Source organism: Nycticebus coucang, chromosome 9, assembly GCF_027406575.1.
Source record: "Nycticebus coucang isolate mNycCou1 chromosome 9, mNycCou1.pri, whole genome shotgun sequence".
Classification (NCBI taxonomy): domain Eukaryota; kingdom Metazoa; phylum Chordata; class Mammalia; order Primates; family Lorisidae; genus Nycticebus; species Nycticebus coucang.
The window spans coordinates 106,314,506-106,338,468 of record NC_069788.1 but is presented as its reverse complement, the minus strand read 5'-3'; the positions used below and the strand labels follow the sequence as shown (position 1 = coordinate 106,338,468).

The 23,963-nt window shown below is 40.0% G+C and overlaps 1 protein-coding gene across 15 annotated transcripts in view; it reads left to right on the top strand.

The window, feature by feature from the left end:
• NRXN3 (neurexin 3) overlaps nt 1-23,963 on the top strand; it is a 1,789,915-nt gene that overhangs the window by 853,365 nt on the left and 912,587 nt on the right. For 9 of the 15 annotated variants that reach the window (XM_053602376.1, XM_053602372.1, XM_053602369.1 and 6 more), the window contains exons 12-16: nt 1,741-2,122; nt 3,022-3,212; nt 4,077-4,250; nt 8,554-8,580; nt 21,746-21,865. In XM_053602376.1, the coding sequence (XP_053458351.1) occupies nt 1,741-2,122; nt 3,022-3,212; nt 4,077-4,250; nt 8,554-8,580; nt 21,746-21,865 (894 nt within the window). The remainder of the gene's footprint in view (nt 1-1,740; nt 2,123-3,021; nt 3,213-4,076; nt 4,251-8,553; nt 8,581-21,745; nt 21,866-23,963) is intronic. The other 6 variants (XM_053602374.1, XM_053602388.1, XM_053602378.1 and 3 more) reach the window with 1 other exon arrangement.

Sequence of the window (23,963 nt, the reverse complement as noted above, 5' to 3'; positions counted from 1 at the left end):
AAAAAATTGCTTACATCTGCTGAACTTCAGAGTTAAACAGAATTATCCATTTGAATTTTAGTTCTACTAGTTTGGACAGCTGGTCCGTCCCTATGGAAGGAAGCCTTCCTCCTGTGACACCCAGGTGGTGGATGAGTCCAGGAGAATGAGTGTCTCCTGAAGGTAGCTCACTCTAGGGGAGAGGAACAGGAAGCATCAGGGGCTGAGCTGTGCATACATGGTTTTTCTTTGCAGAATATTATCCTTGATATTCAGAGTATGTAACTCCTTTTCCTCGGGAAGTTGTGAAAGAGGAACTAAAGAGATGCTGGGTTCATCTTGCTAAAGAGAATTCCCATTCTCCTCCCTCCAACACTTGGTGGTAGAACATGCTCTGTTGTATTTTAACAGGATTTTTCTGTACAAATGTTGATGAAGCTCTTTTCTAGTGTGAAGCTGATCACATAGTGATGTTTTCCTTGACTTTGTTATCAAAATTTCTAGTCTCATTGTATTTATTTCAAGTGTCCTTCCTCCCCTCTGCCCTAGTCACTCACACTTCTAGGCAGTGAAAGGTCTAACAAGCTCATTTGTATCAGCTGGAGATCTTTCATTTGCAAATGTCAGAAACTTAACTCAAATCCGTTAAGCATGAAAGGGAGTCTATTGCCACACAGTTTTTAAAAAGTCCAGACATGTCCAGCTGGATCCAGACCTTCCTTCAAATAACATCCAAACGGAGAAACTGTCTCTCTGTTTAGTGACTGTCTTCTGGGTCACTGGTCTTCCCATTCCTCTGATTATCACATGGTCTCCAGGGACTCCAGGCTTGCTTTCTTCCTATCTCTCCAGCAAGTGTTGCTTGCAAAGAATGCCTCTTTCTTAAGAGTGCCAGCTATTGCTCTGGAGCCCAGTATCGTGAGGTCAGCTTAGATTGCTGCTATCCCAGTGGTTCTGGGCGTGAGTCCTAGATCAGCCAACTTAGCATCACCTTGAAATGTGTTAGACATGCAGATTCTCAGGCCTACCCCTAAGACCTATGAATTACAAATGCAGAGGGTGAGTTTAAGCCCTCAGGTGATTCTAATGCACACTAAAGTTTGAGGACCACTGTTTAGTCTTGGTCAGGGGGATTAGATATGTTGAGTATTTCAGCTTGGGTAGCTTTCTTAGGGTCAGACTCACCCAGAGCAAACAGTTTGAAGGTCAAACAGCAAAGGTGGGCTTCTCAAAGGAAAATTAGGAATTAGCTGATAAAGCAACAGTCTCTGGGCAGGTAAATCAACAGTTTTTATAATAGCAGCTTTTCCACAAATACTAGGTGGCAAGTTATTATGGCAACAAGTATATGGCAGGGAATGCCCAAGGCTTGTTCATTGCATCTTTAGGGTTAGAGCACCAGAGGTCTTTCTTCTTACAGTGCACGTTAGTGCCCAGTTGTTTTCCTGAATAGAGAAACGAATAGTTTTATCTTTTAGCTTGGGTTACCCAGGATCTTGTATTTTCCTTGGTATGCTGACTAGCTCATGTGGACGTGGGACTTACCACATAAAACTTGGGCAGGAGCCCGTCCTCAGCTCCTTCACTGAGGCCGAGTGAGGTAACTACCATATAGAGCATTTTGTTTTCTGAAATTCACTCAAGAAAATATATATATATATATTCTACGTGGAAAAAAAGTTACACCTCAAAGATATACTAAGGGTACTATGACAAAAGATATAACTTTTCCTGTTTGTACCTCATTTATGATTTTCCTAGGCACGATGGTGGGAGACCACACCCGCCTGGAATTCCACAATATTGAAACCGGAATCATGACCGAGAAACGTTACATCTCCGTGGTTCCCTCCAGTTTCATCGGCCACCTGCAGAGCCTCATGTTTAATGGCATGCTCTATATTGATTTGTGCAAAAATGGTGACATTGATTACTGTGAGCTGAAGGCTCGTTTTGGACTGAGGAACATCATTGCTGACCCAGTCACCTTCAAGACCAAGAGCAGCTACCTGAGCCTGGCCACCCTCCAGGCCTACACCTCCATGCACCTCTTCTTCCAGTTCAAGACCACCTCTGCTGACGGCTTTATTCTCTTCAATAGTGGTGATGGTAATGACTTCATTGCAGTGGAGCTTGTCAAGGGGTGAGTAGAAGGGATCACATTATTTATGGTGAATGTCTTCTCTCAAGCCCTACATAAAATATAGTCATAAAAAATTGTTCATTCTACTCTTTATTCTCTACATATGATACATGCTAGCATATTTATCGATTGAAAAGATAAAAAATGACTTAAGTCTGGAAAGGAGAAAGACTCGTGATTGTATTTAACCATCTTCCACTAACTCAACACTATTAGACTTTTTACTATAAAATTCAGTTCTCTAAAACAACAGAAAAAAAGGCTTATTTTGGGTGGTGCCTGTGGCCCAGAGGAGTAGGCGCCAGCCCCATATGCCGGAGGTGGCGGGTTCAAACCCAGCCCAGGTCAAAAACTACAAAAAAAAAAAGGCTTATTTTAGTGAAAGAGGGACTGTGGACTATGTTGCATCTATCCCTTGGGTAATACTAACTACAACCACCAAATTATACCAAGAAACAAAACATAGGTACTTTTAACACTACTGTTAGCTTATATATGCAAAGTTTTAACAGCTGCCCTTTCTTCAAGAAAGGACAATTTACTGCCCTGTCTTGAAAAATAGTGAAAATGAAAACAAACCGAAAGCAGATCCATGATCTTCTATGGATTTAATTGTCACCTCAGAGTATTTTGGAGTGTACCACCTGCACCACCTTGGTTCTGGATGGTCGTACTAAGTGTATTAAATAAACTCCATGACTATAGAATTGAAGTGTGATAGACTATATCTGTTTATCCTCTTATGAACATAAATGAAGCTGTAGTTATCCTTGCATTATACCAGCTTAGCAAGCGGGGGTGGGGGGGGTTGAAGCCCTCATCTCTGTTGGGTACACGCATATTGCCATTAAACCACTTCAGGGGATTTCAAGTTTTGGGGTGGTTGTTGTCCTCCATAGGTACATACACTACGTGTTTGACCTTGGAAATGGTCCCAATGTGATTAAAGGGAACAGCGACCGTCCTCTGAATGACAACCAGTGGCACAATGTCGTCATCACCCGGGACAACAGTAACACCCACAGCCTGAAAGTGGACACCAAAGTGGTCACTCAGGTTATCAACGGTGCTAAAAATCTGGACTTGAAAGGTAAACTTCGTGAAGAGGTTTCTCCCTCCTAGATCCTTTCTTACTTCAGGTTCAGAGTGCCGTGCTTTTGCCATGCATTGTACACGTCCTATGTTTTTGCAGTTCAGCCGGGGTCGGGTTTGAACCCACCACCCTCGGTATTTGGGGCCGGCACCTTACTGACTGAGCCACAGGCGCCACCCCTGTACATGTTCTATGTTAACAGTGGTCAATTATACCTTATTGCCATTTATTCAATTTCAGCTTAGAGGACTCCTCCAGGAATGGTTATTTTTCTGATAATCTCTGGAATGTCTTGTTCTGAGGACAGAATAATGAGCTTTGATAAATGTCAAAAAGTGGAGGGGGAACATAATACCCCCAAAGGAGTATAGGCTTTAGAATTTCAGCTGCATTATTTCCTGCTTGGGTGGCACTGGTAAAATTTCTTAGTTTTGTTCAACTTACTTATATTTTTATTTTGTTTAATTAATTTTAGTTTTGAAAAGTGAGTATAACAATTGTACTCCCCACATGGGTTGTAAATGGAATGTCTGCAAAACCCTAGGCATAGGCATATTATTGGTAACAAGCGCATAAAAAGCACTGAATAAATGATTAAGTTTTGTTGACAATGTCAACCTTTATTTCATCTATGTTTATTCGAATTGTTGAGATGACGTACATGAAATGAAGGACATGTAAGAGATGTTGGCTTCTTCTGTTTGCAGTACAGAAACTCTGGCAATTATTTTACTTAAGCTGTCCCCGCTCCCTGGCAATGTTACCAATTATCTAATGAACGGTCTAAAATGCGTTGGCTTTACTTGACATGGCTGCCATATCCATTATGTATTCTCTTTTGCTGCTTACTTTCTTTTCTAGGAGACCTCTACATGGCTGGTCTGGCCCAAGGTATGTACAGCAACCTCCCAAAGCTCGTGGCCTCCCGGGATGGCTTTCAGGGGTGTCTGGCATCAGTGGACTTGAATGGGCGCCTGCCAGACCTCATCAATGATGCTCTCCATCGAAGCGGGCAGATAGAGCGTGGCTGTGAAGGTACAACCTTTCCTTCTTTTTTCTTTTTGAGCTAGAGCCTTGTTGCCAGCCCCTTTGCTGCCTTTGCCCATGCCTCCTTCCTCAGTTTACCCATCCTCTGTCATTCCCATTTGCTATCAGACGTCACTTCACCATTGGTGTCCTTTTGTCACTGGTTGAGTATGCTGAGACACATGCCACAGGCTCCAGGAATGTATGTTGGCAGATGTTTCCCAAGTGTCACATCCTTGCCAATAACAATCCTTCCCTGGCATTGACATCAGGGTTCTCCATAATTGTGCCTTTGGTTCCAGAATGGCTAAAGGACATCCGAGACTTTCATTTATATTTTGACACATGATGAGGGGTAGACCAGAGACTTTATATGGGTGTCACCATTACTGAATGTTTCTTATTTTGGCTGATAGCAAGCATATTCTTTAATGCAACTAGAATGAGATAGGGAAACGATGTCAGAATGCTGTGATGGTGGAAGGGAGCTAACATTTATTAAGTACTTCCTAGATATCAGGCATTGTTTGGCAGTTTCTTAGTATGATGTGGTGGAACATTGTGGGCTTGGATCTTCCTGGGTTTGAGTCCAGGTGGTGTCTCTTGTTAGCTGTGTGACATTTGACAAGTTACTTACACTCTATGAGCTACGTTCTTTCTAACCTGTAAAACAGAGAAATAGAACTTACCTGAGAGGGTAATATAAGCAAATCAGAGGTATACATGTTGAATGCCTGATACATAGTAGGTGCTTAATAAAACAATGGGATTATTGTTTACAAATATTATCTCCTGTAAGACTTCTAATAACATCGCATGCCCATGCATGCGGCAAAACAAGCCATGCTCAGCCTTCCTGTAAATGATATGCTGTCTCTTCAGCTATTAACTACATCTTACAGGTCCTGACTGTTAACCAACCATTCTTTGCAATAAAAGGCAATCTCATTTTAACCAGCAGAGGGTAGGAGTGAATATATTCATCCTTCCTTAGCAGGCTTGGGTTGGGTGAAAAGGTTATTCCACCTAACTTGAAAGGTGAGAGGTTGGTTGACCAGTTACCAAAGATCTGGGTATTCTTTCCTCTGGTTGAGCCTTATGGTTTTTTGTTTGTGCAATATACTGTGCTTTCTGACATCTCTTGTAAATTCCACATCAAACCTGCTCATTCATATCTGTGTTCACGCATCCTTCCTGTTCTTAAGCAACTTCCATCCGGGCTCCCTCATCACCACAAAGCACATTGTTTGCAAAGCTTCCCATCAGCTTCTGAGGCTGATTGGTATTGATGGAAGTCTTTTCCCTCTGCCTAAGGGTCAGTTTTCTATGTTGCACTAATGACAAGACTGACCGTCCCTCTAACCCACTCCATTTTTCCTGTAGCCAGAAATATTTCTTAAATTTTGTTCACCAAATATGTTGTGTATGTGGAGTGTTTGTGTGTGTGTGTGTGTGTGTGTATGGTGAGTGCATGGGGGACAGAGAATTGAGAATCACCAACTGTTTAAAGTAGCCAGTTTGTTTTCTTCCTCTAGAAATGCACAATTTTTTTCAAGAATTTTTGTCTCATTGGCTTCCTTTTAGTTCTTTTGAATGTTAAAGGGCAATCCTGGGATAGATGTAGAAGTTTGGAATTAAATTGAGTATCTTAGTTTAGAAAATTGTAGAATGGTAGTAAGTCCAGTTATTCTGGAATAATTGATCATATCAAGTTAAATCACAATATGAAAATCACATATTAAAAATCATAAAGCATAGTTCAAATGATACATATGGTAGTATGTCATCAGTTCTTGAAATTTAAAAATTAACAGAAATTATCCATTTAACACTATAACAATGTAAAAATATAAATAACACATGCAATTTTAAATTTCCTATTGGCTACATTTTGAAAAGGTAAGCAACAGGTCAAGTTAATTTTAGTCTTATATTTTATTTAACTTAACCTGCTGTATCAAAAATATAATCATTTTAGAATATAATTGGCATACGATTTTTAAAATTTTACTTTCTTTTTTCATAGTAAATCTCCACAATCGTGTGTGTATTTTATACTTGTAGCACACATCCACTCAGACTACATTTGAAATATTAGTATTACATATGGCTACTGTATTAAAAACACAGCCCTATAGATTATGAAATTTGGAGTGTAACAAAATAAAGCTAAAGTATTGGATTAATAGGAGGTAAAACTAACTTTTACAGAAGTATATTAAAATGAATAATATAAAGAGGGGGCATCCCTACTTTAAGAGAGCTTTAAGAGAAGCAGTGAGAGCATCAGAAAAGTGAAAGTACTTATAGAATTGGGGGAAATGTCCACATCCCTACCTACAACTCTGCATGCAGTTTGGCATTACTCATTACGTGCATTACGGAGGCTGCTGACCTTCCTCTGAGTGCAGTTGATTGTTCAAAGCCAGATATTGTGACTTGATGGCTCTGCCATCTGAAACTGTGGCTGCCCCCATGAGCCTAATATCACTGCACTCTATTGCCATGGAGATAATTAGGATGGTTACCCATCGAGCATTATGACTGCCTCATTGGGTGGGATGAAGTGGAAGGTGAGTGCTAAGGGAAGAAGGTCTTTGTTGATTGTACACAAATGACTTGGGTAATTAGCCTAAGTGGCCAGGAAAAATGGCCCCAAAGTAGGTTATGGCATAAAATGACTGTCATTGGAAGTCTGTGCCATTGTGAATAAGCCCTTGCAAAGAGATCCCAGGAGCTTTTTAGGGTTCTGTGGAAGATGATGGGGTGGTTGACAAAGAGCACAAAAGCTTACAGAAACTGCAAAACAGTGCCTTTCTCATTCTGAGTCTCTTGGATGGTGCTTGTGAGCCCCAGGAAAGCCTTGAGTATTAGTACACGGTATAGGACCCCAAGGAAATAGAACACATTTCCTGATTTATCATTTCTGTGTATAAAATAGGGGCTCTTCAAGATATGTTTTAGTCTAATAACTTTGGCATGCACAGAAAAATATACATATATATTTCTATCAAAATTATTGATAATGACACTTCAAGATCCCCATGTAGTAAATTTATTACTTTTCTATTGTAGTATCACTTTCCCCATTTTATCAGACAGATCGACAGCAGATAAAAGGCAAAAGCATCCAAAATTATTTTTAAAGCCTATTAATCCATTACTCTTTGGCTCTCCATTATTTGTGGAAAATAAAAAAATCTTGAACTAGGTTTTGATTTTATGTTTCTAATATATGCCGAGTGTATAGTTAAGAAATCAAGTATAATTTCTGGGTAACTTCTAGCCAACATTTATCTGTAACTTGCTACCTCTCACTTTAAGCTAGGATTTAAAAAAATAATAATGGCTGATTTCATATTTGGCTGGCAAATATCTCTTCCTATCTTGAGGCCAGCTTTGCTGCAAAGGCCAAGGCATTCCTGGCTAGAAATGCTGTCCCACAATACCAGATGGTAAACATCTGATAGAAACACACATGCTTTGTTTTGAGACTGGCATAAATAAGTAAGAAGGGCATAGTTTGGTGCCTTTTTGCCCACCACTATTTGAATTTGGCTGTATTTTTATAAAGTAAAGAAATTGAGTTCTTTGGTGTTCCCAAAGCACCTTGATGCAAACGTTCAACTCTGGTACCAGGTTCTTTGCTGGCGTTTGCTGGAGGGCGCAAGGGGCTTGCTCAAGCAACTTGACTCTTCCATGTTCAATTCCTAAGTGTCCGGAATTATTTTGGTGGGCCCCATCTGATTGCACATATGTGTCTTTAAGTCTGGCCACACACCACCCTTATTTCTGGACTGTATGCCTTGGGGTTGGCTGTGTGGATGTGGGAAGGCTCCTGTTGCCGGTTGCTTGTGCTTCCTCAAGCCCTGTCCTTCCCCGCCCCCGCTCTGCTTATTGGCTCTGAGGAGGCCTGCTCCGCCCCTGGTCTGCTGATTGGCTCTGAGGAGGCCTGCTCCACCCCTGGTCTGCTGATTGGCTCTGAGGAGGCCTGCTCTACCCCTGGTCTGCTGATTGGCTCTGAGGAGGCCTACTCCGCCCCTGGTCTGCTGATTGGCTCTGAGGAGGCCTGCTCCACCCCTGGTCTGCTGATTGGCTCTGAGAAGGCCTGCTCCGCCCTGATCTGACGTCCCTCTGCTACTCCCAACCCGACTGTGCTGTGTCTAGTGAACCTGCAGAGCATTTTGTCTGTCTGAGTGTTGTCGGTTATGCAGATTGCATTTTTTATTTCTGTAGTGTTACCCTGGTTTATTCTACCTCTTACTAACCTCTGGTTATTGTTTTCGCTTTTTCTGTTCTTTTGCTAACAAAGTTGCGTTGACCAAAGCTGACCTGCAAGGTAGAGAAGGCTCTTGTTCCCATTACCACTTTGGACTGAAAGATGCCCTGTATAACCCCTGGTATCTTTTCTTTAGAGGTCTTCCGGCTGTCACACCTCTTGGACAGCAGCGATTATGGGGAGGAGGCTGAACCCTGTGTTCTTCTGAAAGGGTGGCATAAAACCCAGATCAATGCATGAAAAATAACCATAAAGAGAAAACCTCATGGGGATAGAAACATGATTCCATTTTAGAGGGAGGACCACAGAGGTCTGACAGCATTCTATACTGGGACTACCTACAAATGCATTAATCCACTCTGGAAGTGATTAATGCCTCTCTGCAAGTAGCTGCCATGGAGGGGCTGGTTCCTTTTAGTTTATTTACTTATAGATAGAAGGCAGCACTCAGGAAGGTTGTGGGGGGTACTTGAACTCTTCATTTATTATTTTTGGGGTCAGAGAGGTCATTTCCTAGAGCAGACATTTAAGTGCTTGGGCCTTGTGCAAAAGAATGTCAGTTTCTCTTAACTCATTTGAAAGAAATATTTGTAGACATTTGTGAGATATTTAAAATGTTCCAGAGATTTATATTTCCTATTGAGGATTTTGGTTAAGCACTTTAATTTCCTGTTTTGTGATCTTAGATAAATAAAAAAAAGAGTACTCGTGGAGAAGAAGATCTGTCAGTTTTATCTGAATACCTTATAAAATGCCTGTGTGTGAGATGTCAGTGAATGCCCATTTCTGAAACTGCTTCTGCTGCCATTCAAAGAGGCACCTTACAAAGTCAGTAATGGCTCACTGGCCCTGCAGTGTCAGGCTGCTCTGACTGAGAATAACAAGGGAGAAACAGGCATTTTAGGTATCTTTTAATTGATAGGAAAGTGGGCAACTGCTGTAGATGGTCTCTGCAGAGTTTGCTATCAGCAAAAGTGGTTGGAAGTGGTTAAGGCAAAGGTAGCTTTTTAAAAATTACTTTTCTTTCAAAAGATCATTTGCTTTGCTGTGACTTCCTCCTTACATTCCATGTACGCAACCACTATAAGTGTCTATCTCTCGGGAGGACATCAACTAATAAGGACTTTTTCTAGGGGTTTCACTGTAACTCTTTTTATCCCCTCTTAGCAGATTCACATAGATTTTGATATATGTTAAAATTAATGAAAAGAACATATACTGAATTAGTACTACAAGTTCAAGGGTACTGGGTAGTAGCATTTAATTGCAAAGTATAAGGCCCTTTTGGTGACAATTTTTTATTTATTTCACTTTTTTGTACTTTTCAGATTAATGTGAGGGTAGAAACAATTAGGTTACAATATTTGCATTTGTAGTCCCTGTTGTAGTTTTACTCCGCACCCAGGAAGTTGCCATATACCCTTACATTGTGCCCATTAAGTGGGAGCACACCAATTCCCCCTCCATCCTCTCCCCCCACTCCATCTTGAATCAACTTGAGTTTTTCTCTTGTGTGGACGTGTATTAGTTTGTCTACTGGCTACATATTAGTCTTGAGTACATTGGATACTTGCTTTTCTATTCTTGTGATACTTTACTAAGAACAATGTGTTTCAGCTCCATCCAGGTTAATACAAGGGATGGTGATACTTTTTTAAACAACATTAGTCATCAGAAAAGACTCACTAATCTGTGATTGCTGGGGGGTAGAGGGGAAGAGGGCAGGCTTCCATCTGCACTGCAGACAATCCAGGGTTGTTGAAGCTTCCTAGGACCAGATTCAGCAAATAAAACTAGACAAGTGCATCTCCTTCTTGACTTTACTGTTCTTCTGGGTAAGAACTATATGGATTTTGAATTTCTAGAGTCTAGTTCAGTAGATTGACATAGGGACTCCCCACAAGGCAAAATAATCTTAGGATTCCCACCCGAAGGAAAAGTGGTTTGTAGAAATCATACAAAGAAATTTTGCCCTTCATGCCTAATGGAAATTGTTTACCAAAGTATGGATACAGATTTGGGGACAGAATAGTTGGCAGTGTCTTATTTTTCTCCTTTACAGAAGCAGTCTGGTCATCAGTATTTTTTTTTTTAATTGTTACTCCATTGACACAAACTTTCTTTCATCCATGTAATGATTTAACAGGCTCTTTGTAGCAGGAGTTTCTATTCTTTGTAATTATTTGGGGTCATCTTATTTTTCCTTGTATTATGGCACATGCTTTCAGTTTTTAGTCTGATGTCGGGGTATGGACTTACAAGCTAGCTTTTCTCAGCTACAACCTGTAAGACTAGACAGTAATAGTTGCCATTAAGTGGAAAGGCGGTAAAATCATATGACAAAGAAATGAGGCTGTCTTAAGTGTAGAGGCCAATGTATTCCAAAGCAAATACCTAGGTTTCACAATGCAGTATGGGAAGTGACATGATGAATCTGGATGAGTCAGCAGCTTCAGTCTTTTTGGCATTGTGTAACTGGAGTTGTGTTTTATTTTATTTTTAATTTTTTTTTTGGGGGGGGCTTCTCTAGTGATTGTATTGTTCGATTTAACAGGAACCAAGTGTCAGCTATGCCCATGTATCAGGCAGTCAGCTTCATACCAGGGATAGAGAAGTAAAGCAGTCTGTGACTTCAGAGAGTTCAGTAGATTGACAATAATCGCAATGCAGAGTGGAAACAGCCATCCCAGAGTCATACATTGTGCCATATGAGCATGGGGGATAATGGCTGCATGGTGTGGGGTGATGGTCATGGACAGTGCTCTGGGGATATCTTCTCAGGTGGAGTTTGAGCTGAGCCTGAATGACAAGTGTGTTTTAGATGGACGGCCAGTGGAAGCATATTTAAGAACTTGGCTGCTTTGGGGACCTATAAGAACCTCAATTTAGCTGAAAGAATGTGCCTGCAAAAACATGATAGAAGGTAAAACAGGAGCAGTAGGGTAGACACAGACTTTTCATGGAAGGGGTTGGACTTTTATCTTAAGGATGCTCTAAGGAGGCAGCGATTTGGGTCAGATTTTCATTTTGTCAGGACGATTCTGACACCAGAGTGGGAAGGGATGAGGAGGACAGGAACGGGAGGCAGAGCCCTGAGTCAGGAAGGAAGCAGCATCTCTCAAGGCTGAGGGAGGAGGTGTCCTGCTGACCCTGGGCTCCACTTGGCCAGAGAGGTAAACAAGTTTCTGTCTCACATGCTGCCGTGAGGAACTAAGAAAAGAGTGAACTTTCTCCTGATTTTTCCTCTCCCTTGCCCTCACTACGCTGTTATTCCAGTTAATAGCAGATATAAATATATATATATATTTTTATACAGGATGATAAAAGATGTTAGGAAGTGCTTCATCCACTGTCCTGTTTTCAGGCCAGACCCTCTACATGACCCAGGTTGGCAGAGGGGGTAAGAGCTGTCCAAGGCACTCCCTTGAAGCACAGGAGAGATATTGCCTTCTGAGAAGTGCAGTCTTTATATTAGTGTAGTTTGGATAGAATGACAATTTGTGCAGAATGTTCAGAAGAAATTTTCGAATTCCTTTCTGTTTTCAAGAGGAATATTACTAAAGAGGAAAACATTTCCAGAAAACTTGTCCATGTAAGAAAGGAGCTGCAGAGCTATCAAGTAAATATTAAATTTGACTTGCTGGGAAAGAGGGGATGACATAAACTGTGAGGGATAAAATAATGACTCCTCATTGTGTTACTTAATTAATTAGAATGTCCTTTCCCCAGGTTTAATTACAATTCTTACTAGCAGATTTTATTTCTGGGATTGAATGGCTTTTTCTTTCTTTTCTTTCTTTCTTTCTTTTTTTTTTTTTTTTAATATAAGTTTCCTTTCTGCCCAGAAGGTGGGCAGGTGGTTGGGGGAGCCAGTATTGATTTGATCTGGGTGCTGAGTTTTAGCTAGCTATTTTGAAGTTAGTATATTGATACTGGAATTTCATCTTCAAGGGTTCTTGGTCTTGGTGATTCAAAGAATGAATCCACGGACCACAGATCAGTGGTAAGACAGGATTTATTTACAGGAAAGGAAAAAAATACAAAAAAAAAAAAAAAGCCAAAGCTCCTGGCAGAGAGAACCCAGGTGGGGGAAAGAGCTCTCTCACTCCCTCTCTCTGCCTCTGCCTGGGTTCTTTGCTCAGGGGTGTATATATAGTAGCATGGGGTTAATCAGCCAGAACTCAATTGTTACATTTAGTGTGGGTCCACCTCTAAAGTTACATTCAGCCTGAACTCAGTTAACCAATGGCTAAAATCCCTTTCTTTCAGGTCTAGGAAACTTACATGAAATTGACCAGGCCTAGAAAAGGTAGTGTTCCTCTTCAGCTGGAAGAGAAAGAGGAGGGAGACCTAAGGTGCTGGTGTCTCCCTGGCAGTTGTCTGGCCCCTCTGGTTACTGGAGCCTCTTACTGCACCTCCCTTACCCTCCCACCCGCAGCCAGCTGTTTCCGCTGCCGGCTGCCGCTGCACCAACTCACCAGGGCTAAGGCGGCAGGTCCTCCAGCTCTGCTCATCCGGCTACCGTGCCACCTGTCCTGTATCAATATGAGGTTTCAATACCTGGAAAATCAGAAGATGCTTTAGGGCATTTAAGATGAGAAGTGGCCTCAGCCAAACAACTTTAGTTAAAATAAAGGAATTTTCATTTTTGAACTATCTTTACTGGGAAGAATATTGTTTTCTACCTCCTTTTCTCCCAAGATTAGGATTGTATCACATCCCCCAATGGGTTTTACGTAATAAAATTGATGTTTGACCTAATAGAAATCAGCTTCTCAAAATGGTTTTTATGGTAGAAAATAATAAGACAGAAATGAAACTGAACTCCCCACTGTGATTGCCTTTTTGTCCCTCAACACTGCATAAGAGAGGGTAGCAAAAGAACTGCGCAAATATGGCTTAGTACCATTTATTTTTGTTTGTTTGTTTTTTGAGGGTGGGGGAGGACTCTCTGTCCTGGCTATAGTGCAGTGGTATCATACTAGCTCACTGAAACCTAAAAAGTTTGGGTTTAAGCCATTCTGCCTCAGCCTGCTGAATAGCTGGGACTAAAGGCATGCCTACTATACCTGGCTAATTTTTTTATTATTAGTAGTAGTAGAGATGAGGTCTCATTCTTGCTCAGGTTGGTCTTGAACTCCTGAGCTCAAGCAATCCTCCTTCCTGGGCCTTTCTGAGTGTTAGGATTACAGGTGTGAGCCACCATGTCCAGTCTTGGCTTACTGCCTTAATGCATTCTGAATTTCTGAATTTCTCCTCAACTCTACACCAACTTAAGTGTGAAGAGAGAACTTGATTCTTTTCCTTTCCCACGGAGCTGTTAAAACTCTTTATTGGGAGTCTACTTGATATAGGCATACACCAAGTACTTGGCACATTGAATCTTCATTATGACCACAGTCTTACTGGGTAAATAATGTTACCCCTGTTGCATGGATAAATTTACAGGTTTTTCATGTTATCTTATTTAATCTTCACACTACATGAAGTAGTAACAATTTATATCTCCGTTATGTGGTAGGGGAAACTGAGGTTCAGAGTGTAGGTAGCCAGCCCAAGGTCACATTGCTAGTAAGTGATAAAACTGGATTCTGACGCCTTGGACTTCTTTCTCTATTATGCCATAAGTGTGAATCTGGATTTACTTATTTTCAAAGCATGGACAATCAGCGTGCATCCCAAAATGTTCTCAATGCTGACTTTATAGTAGAAAGTTTTTATATTGTTGATGAGTTCTAGATGATATTTTTACAATGTTATTTAAAACAAAGTATTTTAAGTGACTTTTTGTTGAGTGAGCCTGTCCTTTGAAATGTGTTCTGTTTCTGTTTTAAAGTACCCCCCACTGCCCTGACACACCACTGTGTCAGTGCTAAGAAAAGAAGAAAAAGATGGGTCCAGGGTTTGCTTTTTCTAAGGCAGAAATGACTGATGAGGGCTTCTCCAAAATTTTAAAAAGAAGGAATGATCTAATTATTTGACTTTTATAACCTAGGCGACCCCTGGAAGTAGGGTAGATTGAGCACCAGTCATGTTCTGGCTCTGACAAGCACTCTGTTAGGGGCCGGCATGGACTTTTCCCTCTCCACTGTCAAGAAAATGCCACCTGCCTAAGTTGCCTTACTCATATGTTATAATTATACTTTTCAATTCATAGACCATGAAGGGCAATGTCGTGCTGGAGCTGGCACCAATGCAAGAATTTTTAGAGATTTTGCAAACCCGCTGACATGATGCAACGTGTTATAGTTTGAAATTGGTTACAGTGGGATTATTTTATACTACTGAAATCAACATATGTTACAAGTCAGTTTTTTCCCCCTTTTGGAGTGATGACTATTCAACATTTACCAGTGATATACCACGAAAGGTTTCACAGAAGCATCTCAGTTTTCAACCAATTCCCATGCCTGGGTAGGACTTATTTTATGCTCAATCTATTGTGGGAGGGTGTTAGTGATGGAAGAGAGTAGGGATGTTACTGATACTGACTTGGGCAATAACAGAAGTAAAATATCCTCTAATGCCAGTATCCTGAGCTTCAAGCTGCACTTCTGTTTCGAAGACCTGCAAATAATAAAAGAAACTCCATCAACTTTTGATTTTTCTAGAACATGAAGAGGAGTTGATTAAATCAGTTTGCATGTTCTGCAAAGGTGGATTTGAGCAGTGACAGGCATAAAATGACTGCAGGGAATAATTCCTAAAGAGAAAAACAATCCCAAGTTCAAGAAGAATGATGGGGAATTTGTGGCAGCCATCAAAGTTATCATCAGAAAAAAAATAAAAGTAAACAAGATGCAATTTGATGTTTTTTAGTGAATTCAAAATAGAAGTTAGAAACCAAAGTACTAACATCACTGGCAATTTATTTAGTCTTTCCAGACATACTACTGTTGTCCTGTCACTTTCTCTATCATACAAGAGAAAGTGAAACATCTTTCCTGAAAAGGATATGTGACTATTTCCTTAGGCTTGATTACATATCAAATGTAAAAGTAGTGTACATCATTCCTGTATGGGAGTTTCCTAAAGCCATGTGACGTTCTAAGGTATTTTTTAATTTTTTTATTATTTATTTATTTAAGTTCTAAGATATTAATAACAGCAATAGTTTAAAAAAAGACTATAACTGTATAATTCTAAAGGTTTTTGTTATCTTAAGAATGTTTGGAAATTTAGGTTGATTTGGAAAGAGTATTTTAGGAAAAAATTATTTTATAAGATTTTCTGTTATGCTTATAAACATATATAATTATTTGATGCAAATTTCTGTTCATCTAATTAGACAAATACAATTAAATCTTCCTGTTTAGTTTTAATTGAATTTTGAATCAAAATGACATTTGAAAATTTTCCTTATGAAAAAGCCAAATCCTTACATTACAGTGTCATCCCTCTGTGGCTGTAGGTTAGAAGTACCTTGTTTAAGTCACACTTGTTAATCCAGTGACAGGACACACGCCCATTCACCCTATCTGGGCTTGCCTCCTTCCATAAGACCTTAGGTGGGTAGGCTGTGGAATTTAACAAGCTTAGGTTAAGACCTTGCCCTGCTACTCACTACCTGTGAGATCTTGGGTAAATCACCTCACTTTCCTGTGTCCTAGTTTACTTTTCTGAAATCCTTGCTTTCTGACTCAATCAACAGTGAAGATTGAAGTAAGAGTAGGAATTTATAACATGATCAATTTATGAGGTGTTTTAGGGTCTAGCCCAGGCTCTTATTCATTCAACACATAGTTATTACATTCTGTGCCTGGGTAGAGGGGACACCAAAGAGGTCTTATCTTAGCATCTGGTGAGATTAAATGTGTTAAATTAGAGGAGGAAATCTATTCAGTTAAATACTCACTCCACCCTAAAAAACAAAAACAAAACTAATTCCAAGTAAGAGATTACTTACACAAGCTGATATTGGTAAATGTTAGGGGTAAATATTTAGAAAGCCACTTAGCTTTAAAGTCCAAGACAGTGACTTCATTTACTTCTTTTGTTGTTGAATTCTTTCTCTTATTCTATCATATTCTGAGCCCTCACTCTATACCAAGTACTTACCAGAAATCAAAGATGTAAAGGCAAGTAAGGCAGACAGGACTTCTGCCTTCAAGGGGCTTACGTTCTAGTAGGATGTGACAGACAGTTGAGAACTTAATAGTACTGGCAAAAAGCATACATATTGACAAATGTTAGAGAGCCTGGAAATAGACCCACACATTTATGGTCAATTGATTTTTGACAAAGGTGCCAAAGATATACGATGGAGAAAGGACAACCTCATCAATAAATGGTGTCGAACCCTTATCTCACACCGTATTAAAAAAATAACTCAAAATGGAGTGAAGACTTAAGCCTAAGGCCTGAAACTACAAAACTCCTAGAAGAAAACATGGGGGAAATGCTCCACGGCATTTGTCTTGGTCAAGATTTCTTGGATACGAGCTCAAAAGCACAGGCCACAAAGGGAACATACATGGGATTGCATCAAACTAAAAAGCTTCTTCACCGCAAAGGAAAACAGCAGAGTGAAGAGACAATTCCTGGATTAGGAGGAAACATTTGCAAACCTTACATCTGATAAGGGACTATTATCCAAAATATATAAGGAATTCAACTCAATAGCAAGAAAACAAATAATAAAAAATGAGCAAAGCACCTACATAAATATTTCTCAAAAGATGACATGCAAATGACCAATAGATAAAATAAAAACAAATTCTCATCATCCCTAACTATCAGAGAACTGCAAATGAAAACCACAGTGAGGAGTCTCACACTTACCGGAAGAGTTACCAGAAAACTAAAGATAACAAGTGTTAGCGAGGGTGTGGAGAAAAGGGAACCCTTGTGCACTGTAGGGATGTAAATTAATTCAGCTATTATGGAAAACAGGTGGAGCTTCCTCAGAAAACTAAAGATAGCATTACCATATGATCCAGCAATCCCAATTCTATGTATATACCTCAAAGAATTGAAAGCAATATACCAAAGGGATAACTCCACTCCCCTGTTCGTTGTAGCATCATTCCCCAAAGCTAAGAATTGGAAGCAACGTAGGTGTCCCTCATCAGATAAATGGATAAAGTGTGGTATGCCTACGTAATTCTGCCTTTGGAAAGCAGGAAATCCTGTCATCTGTAACAATGGGATGAACCTGGTAGACACTATGCTTAGTGAAATAAGGCAGGCACAGAAAGACAAATACTTCATGATCTGACTTGTATGTGGAAGCTAAAAGAGTTAAACCCATAAAAGTGGAGTGGAATGGTGATTATAAGAGGCTGCAAGAGGGGTAGGTGGGAAAGGGGGATGTTGATCAGTGGGTACAGTGTTTCAATTAGACAGCAATAACCTTTAGCAATCTATCACACAGAATGGTAACTATAATTAATAATAATTCACTGCAATTTCAACATTGCTAAAAGAATAGATTTTAAATGTTTTTTTTTACCACCAAAAACATATGTAAGGAGCTAGATTTGTTAATTAGCCTGATTTGATCATTTCACATTTCAAATGTGTATCAAAACATCACCTTGTATCCCATAAATATACACGATTATTGTCATTTTAAAAAGTTGGCAACCCAGGGGGCAGCGCCTGTGGCTCAGTGAGTAGGGCGCCGGCCCCATATGCCGAGGATGGCGGGTTCAGCCCCGGCCAAACCGCAACAACAAAAAAATAGCCAGGCGTTGTGGCGGACGCCTGTAGTCCCAGCTGCTCTGGAGGCTGAGGCAAGAGAATCGCGTAAGCCCAAGAGTTAGAGGTTGCTGTGAGCCGTGTGATGCCAAGGCACTCCACCCGAGGGCGGTACAGTGAGACTCTGTCTCTACAAAAAAAAAAAAAAAAAGTTGGCAACCCTATGAGCTCAACCTTGAAAGGAAGAACAAGGTTAGTCCCAGAGTGATAAGAACTTAATTTAATTACAGGCCATTGTAATGTAATTGTCATGAGTTAAATAAACAGGGAGATACGATGAAGAGTAAATGTGATGTTCCTTACATAGGCTAGTTTGGAAAAGCTAATTTTGAGCTAAAACTTAAAGAATAAGAGTGTATCAATCATTTGAAAATCTGGAGAAGGGCCCTTTCAAGCCATGGACCCCGTAGGAGCAAAGGACTTTGAAGGTAGGGGTGGGCTTCAGGTGTTAGACTGGTGGTCCTGGGATCTGAGCAGGTGTCAGAATCCCCTGGAAGGCTTGCTCTGGCTCAGATTCCTGAACCCTGCTGTCAGTCAGCCGGTTTGGGTGGGGATGGAAAGCTCTTTCCTCATAAGCCCCCAGGAGATGCAGATGATGGTGGTTTGGGGGCAACATATTCTGAGCATCACTGTGTTAGAGCGGATGTGAAAGGAGAACAGTGTATCCCTGCTGGGGGTGGGGGGAGAGCAGTGGGAAATGAGGCTGGAGACCGACACAGGGCCCTGTGAGCTCAACCTTGAAAGCAAAGTACAAGGCTAGTCCCAACTGATGAGAAGTCCTTAAAGTTTCTGCTGTCTTCCCTGAAATGTTCTTGCTCTTGGTTACAATGCAGTCAGTCTCCCAGGATTATCTGCTTCTGCAGATAGGCATTCGCCCTATTAAGCATGTGAAACAAATTCTGTGGAATCAGGAAATAGCCTCCAGTTTCCTCTATATTTGATTCCTCACCAACTTTTGACAAATGGGAAAGACTACTTCCAGAGCACAGACATGCTCTCACACTCTGGTTTCAGAAATGGGACGCAGGCCAGTCAGAGGTGTCTACATTTCAGTTCAGCCCAACATTTACGGAAGCACTTCCCTGCATCTCCGCAGTAGACTAGGTGTAGCAAGCACATGTCACGTGATTTCTCATAGCAAGCAGCGTGCAATCTTTTAGTGATTAAAAACAAATAGTAAAAACATGAGATAATTTGAGGACTGTAGAAGCAGAGTGTGATGTGTAACAAGGTGCTAAATCGAATGTTGTTTTACGCAAAAGTCAGTGAAGCAGGTAATAATTGCTGTGGCCGCTAAAAGGGGGGAGAATTGTTGCTAGAAGTGACTGAGGAATATTTCTTCTGGGGAAGGCCTTTGGGCTGGCTCTTAGAAAATGTTTAAAATTTGGCAGTGAGAAGAAAGGGGAAAAGACTTTGTCTTCGGATTCAATCAACATGTGACGAATCGTTGTGTTTTCCCAAAGTTTTTGCTTTTTGCTGCCTTTCAAGGTAAAGCCTTCATGTGTGGCTGATTCTCCGGTACAATTGAATTACCAGCCCATTGTCTGGTGAGAGCTGTTTGGTCAGGGAGCCCCTGCGGACTTCCCAGAAGCTTTTATCCTTTGATAGAAGCTGTCCTGATTTGCCATTGTTAATGAAACTTGTAGTACCAATGCTCAAGTTTAAAACCCACTGAGAACATGACCGTGTCTCTCCTTTCATCTCTACATGGGGGATCCACACGGCAAACACAAAACCCAGTAGCAATACTGCCTGCTCCTACCTGCACAGTGGTAGTAATTGTCTTGAACTTTTTATGTCATATCCTAATAGCTTTGTCTTATGCCTGATGGCCTGTACTGCGTCCACCCTTCATGAATAAATACAAAATGTCTTGCTGCCTGAAGACAAACCCTTTGTAATTAAGTATCTCTTTTGAATATACAGCCTTAGGACCCTTTGTGCTTCCATTTCAATATTCTGTGCCCGTGGGAAGCTTTGCTGCAAGTTGTGCAGTATGCAGTTAGTGCAATTGTTATATATATTTTTTCCTCAGTCGAGTGCTTTTATGCATTGGTTCCTAATATATTTGATGAGTCAAAGGACTCACTCCTTTACTGAGTTTCTCTGGGAAATTCATGGAGTAATCTTTAATATTAAGATAATTGCTGTTCATTCAGATAATTCCAAAGGTATAGGTTTATCTTTAATCCCAAAGCTAACACAGGAAATACAAACGAGAGAATGATGGCAGAGAAGCAGGGAGCTGACCTAAAGAGGGATGATACTGGCATCAGTAAGAGATCATAGGCCTTTTCTTAATTTCCTGCTCATTGCAGAAAAAGATTTTGAGAATCCCTCCAAAATAGGTACACTTATTTATAAATTATACACATGTATCATTATTCTTACCTAAATAGGTACACTTATTTATAAATTATACACATGTATCATTATTCTTACCTACTATTAGCCTATGAAAGACACAAAATAGAAATAATATAGAATAAAATGAAAAAGGGACACAATTTCTAATATTTTCTTTTTATATTTCAAATAATTCTCTTTTTTCATCCTCTGGTGTGTGCACACTCAGCTTATGAGAATCTGCTTTTAAAGTACCTCGAGTAGCAGTGTGGTGTAGTGTAATGATTCTAAAACTTTAGGCTGCTTCAGAATTTTCTGGAAGCCTGTAAAAGCAGATTTATGCCTCCCCTGACCCCAATTTTTCTAATTCGGTAGGTCTGGAGTGAGGTCCAAATATTTGCATGTCTAACTAATTTCCAGGTGATGCAGGTTTGAGGATTATTCATACTTGAAAACCACTGGCGTAGTCAAGAGCACGGGTCTCCTGGTTAGTCTACATAAGCAGGACGTCAGCATCCTTTAATTAGTAAATGTGTAGCCTTGGGTAAATCATTTTACCTTTCTGAGCTCTGTTTTGAAAATCTGTGAAATGGAGGTAAACACAATTGCTGCTTAGAGTCTCGGGAGAGTTCAATGAGATAATGTAGACACCTTGGTAAGGACCCCTGCTCCGCACCTACAAAACGACACATGTTGACTGTTAAACTTTCCTCCTTTCCTTCCTCCTCCATCATCAATCTCATCAAACATCTTTTTAATGCTACAGAGTAGACACAGGGACTCTTGGTTTCAGGATAGCACATTGTGCCTTAATTCTTAAGAATCATGGGGATATATTTTTTACCTAGTTTAGCATTATACATTAAGAAAGACCATGCTTCAAATGAGGTGTCTTTCTAGTTGAATGGTAGAGATGAAGCTCTTTTGCAAAGTCTACCCAAAGAAGAACAATGTGTTCAGCCCTCTCCCTTCTGTACGTAACTGTTGATAGTTTGTGGCTAAGTGCGTATTCCTGTCATTTTTTGTGTATACTGAATTCTTGTTGCATGAGATTGGTGGTTGTGCCTTTGAATATTTGGGGGCATGAGAATGGTAAATTCCAGTGATTTTTCTGAATTTGACTAATTTTTTAACATTTCCTTTCCCTCTGTTTTTCCTTCTCTGTCTTGTGCATTGCTAGGACCCAGTACCACCTGCCAGGAAGATTCCTGTGCCAACCAGGGTGTCTGCATGCAGCAGTGGGAAGGTTTCACCTGTGACTGCTCCATGACCTCTTATTCTGGAAGCCAGTGCAATGACCGTAAGTACAACGACTTTTACATGCTGGAACTTTCTCAAGATGTTCCAAGGTTTGGAGAAACCTCAAGGGACATTGTGTAAAAAAAAAAAGGGGTCTTCTGAAAAATTAATAAGTAATTCTCTCCTCAGGAACTTAGAAAATAAAGGACTAGTGCTCTCATGAAAAGAGTAAAGAGTTGTTTCTTCTGAGTAATATTACATGTTCTCCCATTTGCTTACCTCCTAAGTTTTTCCTTGGGTTTGGAATAAGCACTTGTGCCTGAGAAATAAACAAACCAAAAATAATGACTCAGGCAATATTTTTATTTTAAGATTTTTATTCTCCATTAATTAAATCATCCATTTAACAATTTTAAGACATTCCCCATTTCCGTGGCCTAGAATTTACAGGAGATTTAAGGAATGTAGCTATTTTCTGTAAACGTCTTGAGTTCAGAGAATTTCTTATGCCTTCCAAATGACGCAGATGTTCAGAGTTTATTATTTTTTATAATCACAACATTTAAAGTATTCCTGAGGATCTTTCAAGTATAAAACAGAGATTCCCTCTAGCTAAATTTATTAGATCTATTTGGTTTATAGATACATAGCTATTCTGTTTATACATTTCCATTTGTGAGTATATTTTATGTGTATATGTCCGTATATTTGGTTCATATTAGAAGAGAGTGTCATGGTTGTTATTTCTGCCCACTAGTGGTGTTTCAGGTGCATTCATTGATTTTGTTGTAATGGAAGATTGATTTCATTAGGGTGATCCCAGCACTGATGGCAGAGTCGTTTTAGTGCAGTGAGAGCATATAACTGGTGCCTCTGCTCTCTTCTCACACATTTTCTTAAAGATAAGCAAACAGATGAAATTTCTGAATATCTACTGTTAACAGATTATTTTTTGAAAAGCCCTGACTTAGTGGGTTTTGCTGACCTTCTGACATTCTAAATGCAGCCTTCACAGAAGAAGTTTGTTTTAAAATTCAAATCATCTGACCTCTAGTATTTATTAAAAAGATACACAATGCCATCTGAGCAAATAGTAAAGTCACATGATAGCTCCCCCGTGGGAGCAGGCACCGGTTACAGTGCTGTGTCCTCTGCGTCTATTTGGTTTTCCTTGGTTCCTCATTTTTCAACTTTTTCTCATGCATGAAGTTACATCTTGTAGTTTGTTTTTTTTTCCATTTTCTTGATAGATTTTTTTTGTTCCATATGTTCTTTCATTCTTTTAAGAAACAGGAGAAACAAGATGGAAGTTGTCTGTGTAGAGAGAAAACTATGTGATTCCCAGTCATCTAAATATGAAGCATATGTCTCTATAGTATTTGTCATGAAAAGGATACAAATGTCTGTAGAAAATAAGATTGCTCCCAATTTGGCATTATTGAAATCTTGTTTCCATATTTGTGATTTGGAAATATTGTTTTCCACAAGCAGGTGGTTGTGCACTGATCCAGCACCTTGAGGGATTGTGTTACATGTTCTTTTTACTTCAATCTGTCTGCATAGCATTCACTAGGAAGGCTTTTTTCCCCTCTAGATGGTATGTTAATGCTTCCTTATCCTCACAAATTCATTCCTTATCACACATACATCCTACTCTGGGTAGGAAATGGTCAGGAAGAGACTCTCCACACAGAAAAGGCAGAAAGGTAAGTTATTCTAACTGTGGCAGAATGTACAATCTTCGGAAGGTATGTATGTATTTTTCTTTCATTGACAAATTCCTGCCTGTTACCTAGGACAAAATGTTGTTTTCCAGTAACAATCAACTAGAATTCTTTCCAGCTTTTTGTGATTGTTTCTCATTTTATCGGAGAGCAGATTGGGTCTCAGTTCAGGATGCAGATTATCACATTATCCAACTTGGGTAACTTGTTGGTATATAAGGAAGTACTATAATGAGGATGGGCTAATGTCAACTTTCCCGTGGGACAGGAGATTCTTCTCATGCTTCAAGCATGTTTCTAAGATATCAGGCTTAAGGTACTGTATCTCAAATTGTATTCTATGAACAATGCAGTTGAATATTTTGATTAAAGATGACCTAAGAGCCCAAATCACTAACAAATTCTGCTGGTCTGGCCTCTTCATTAGGTGTGGTG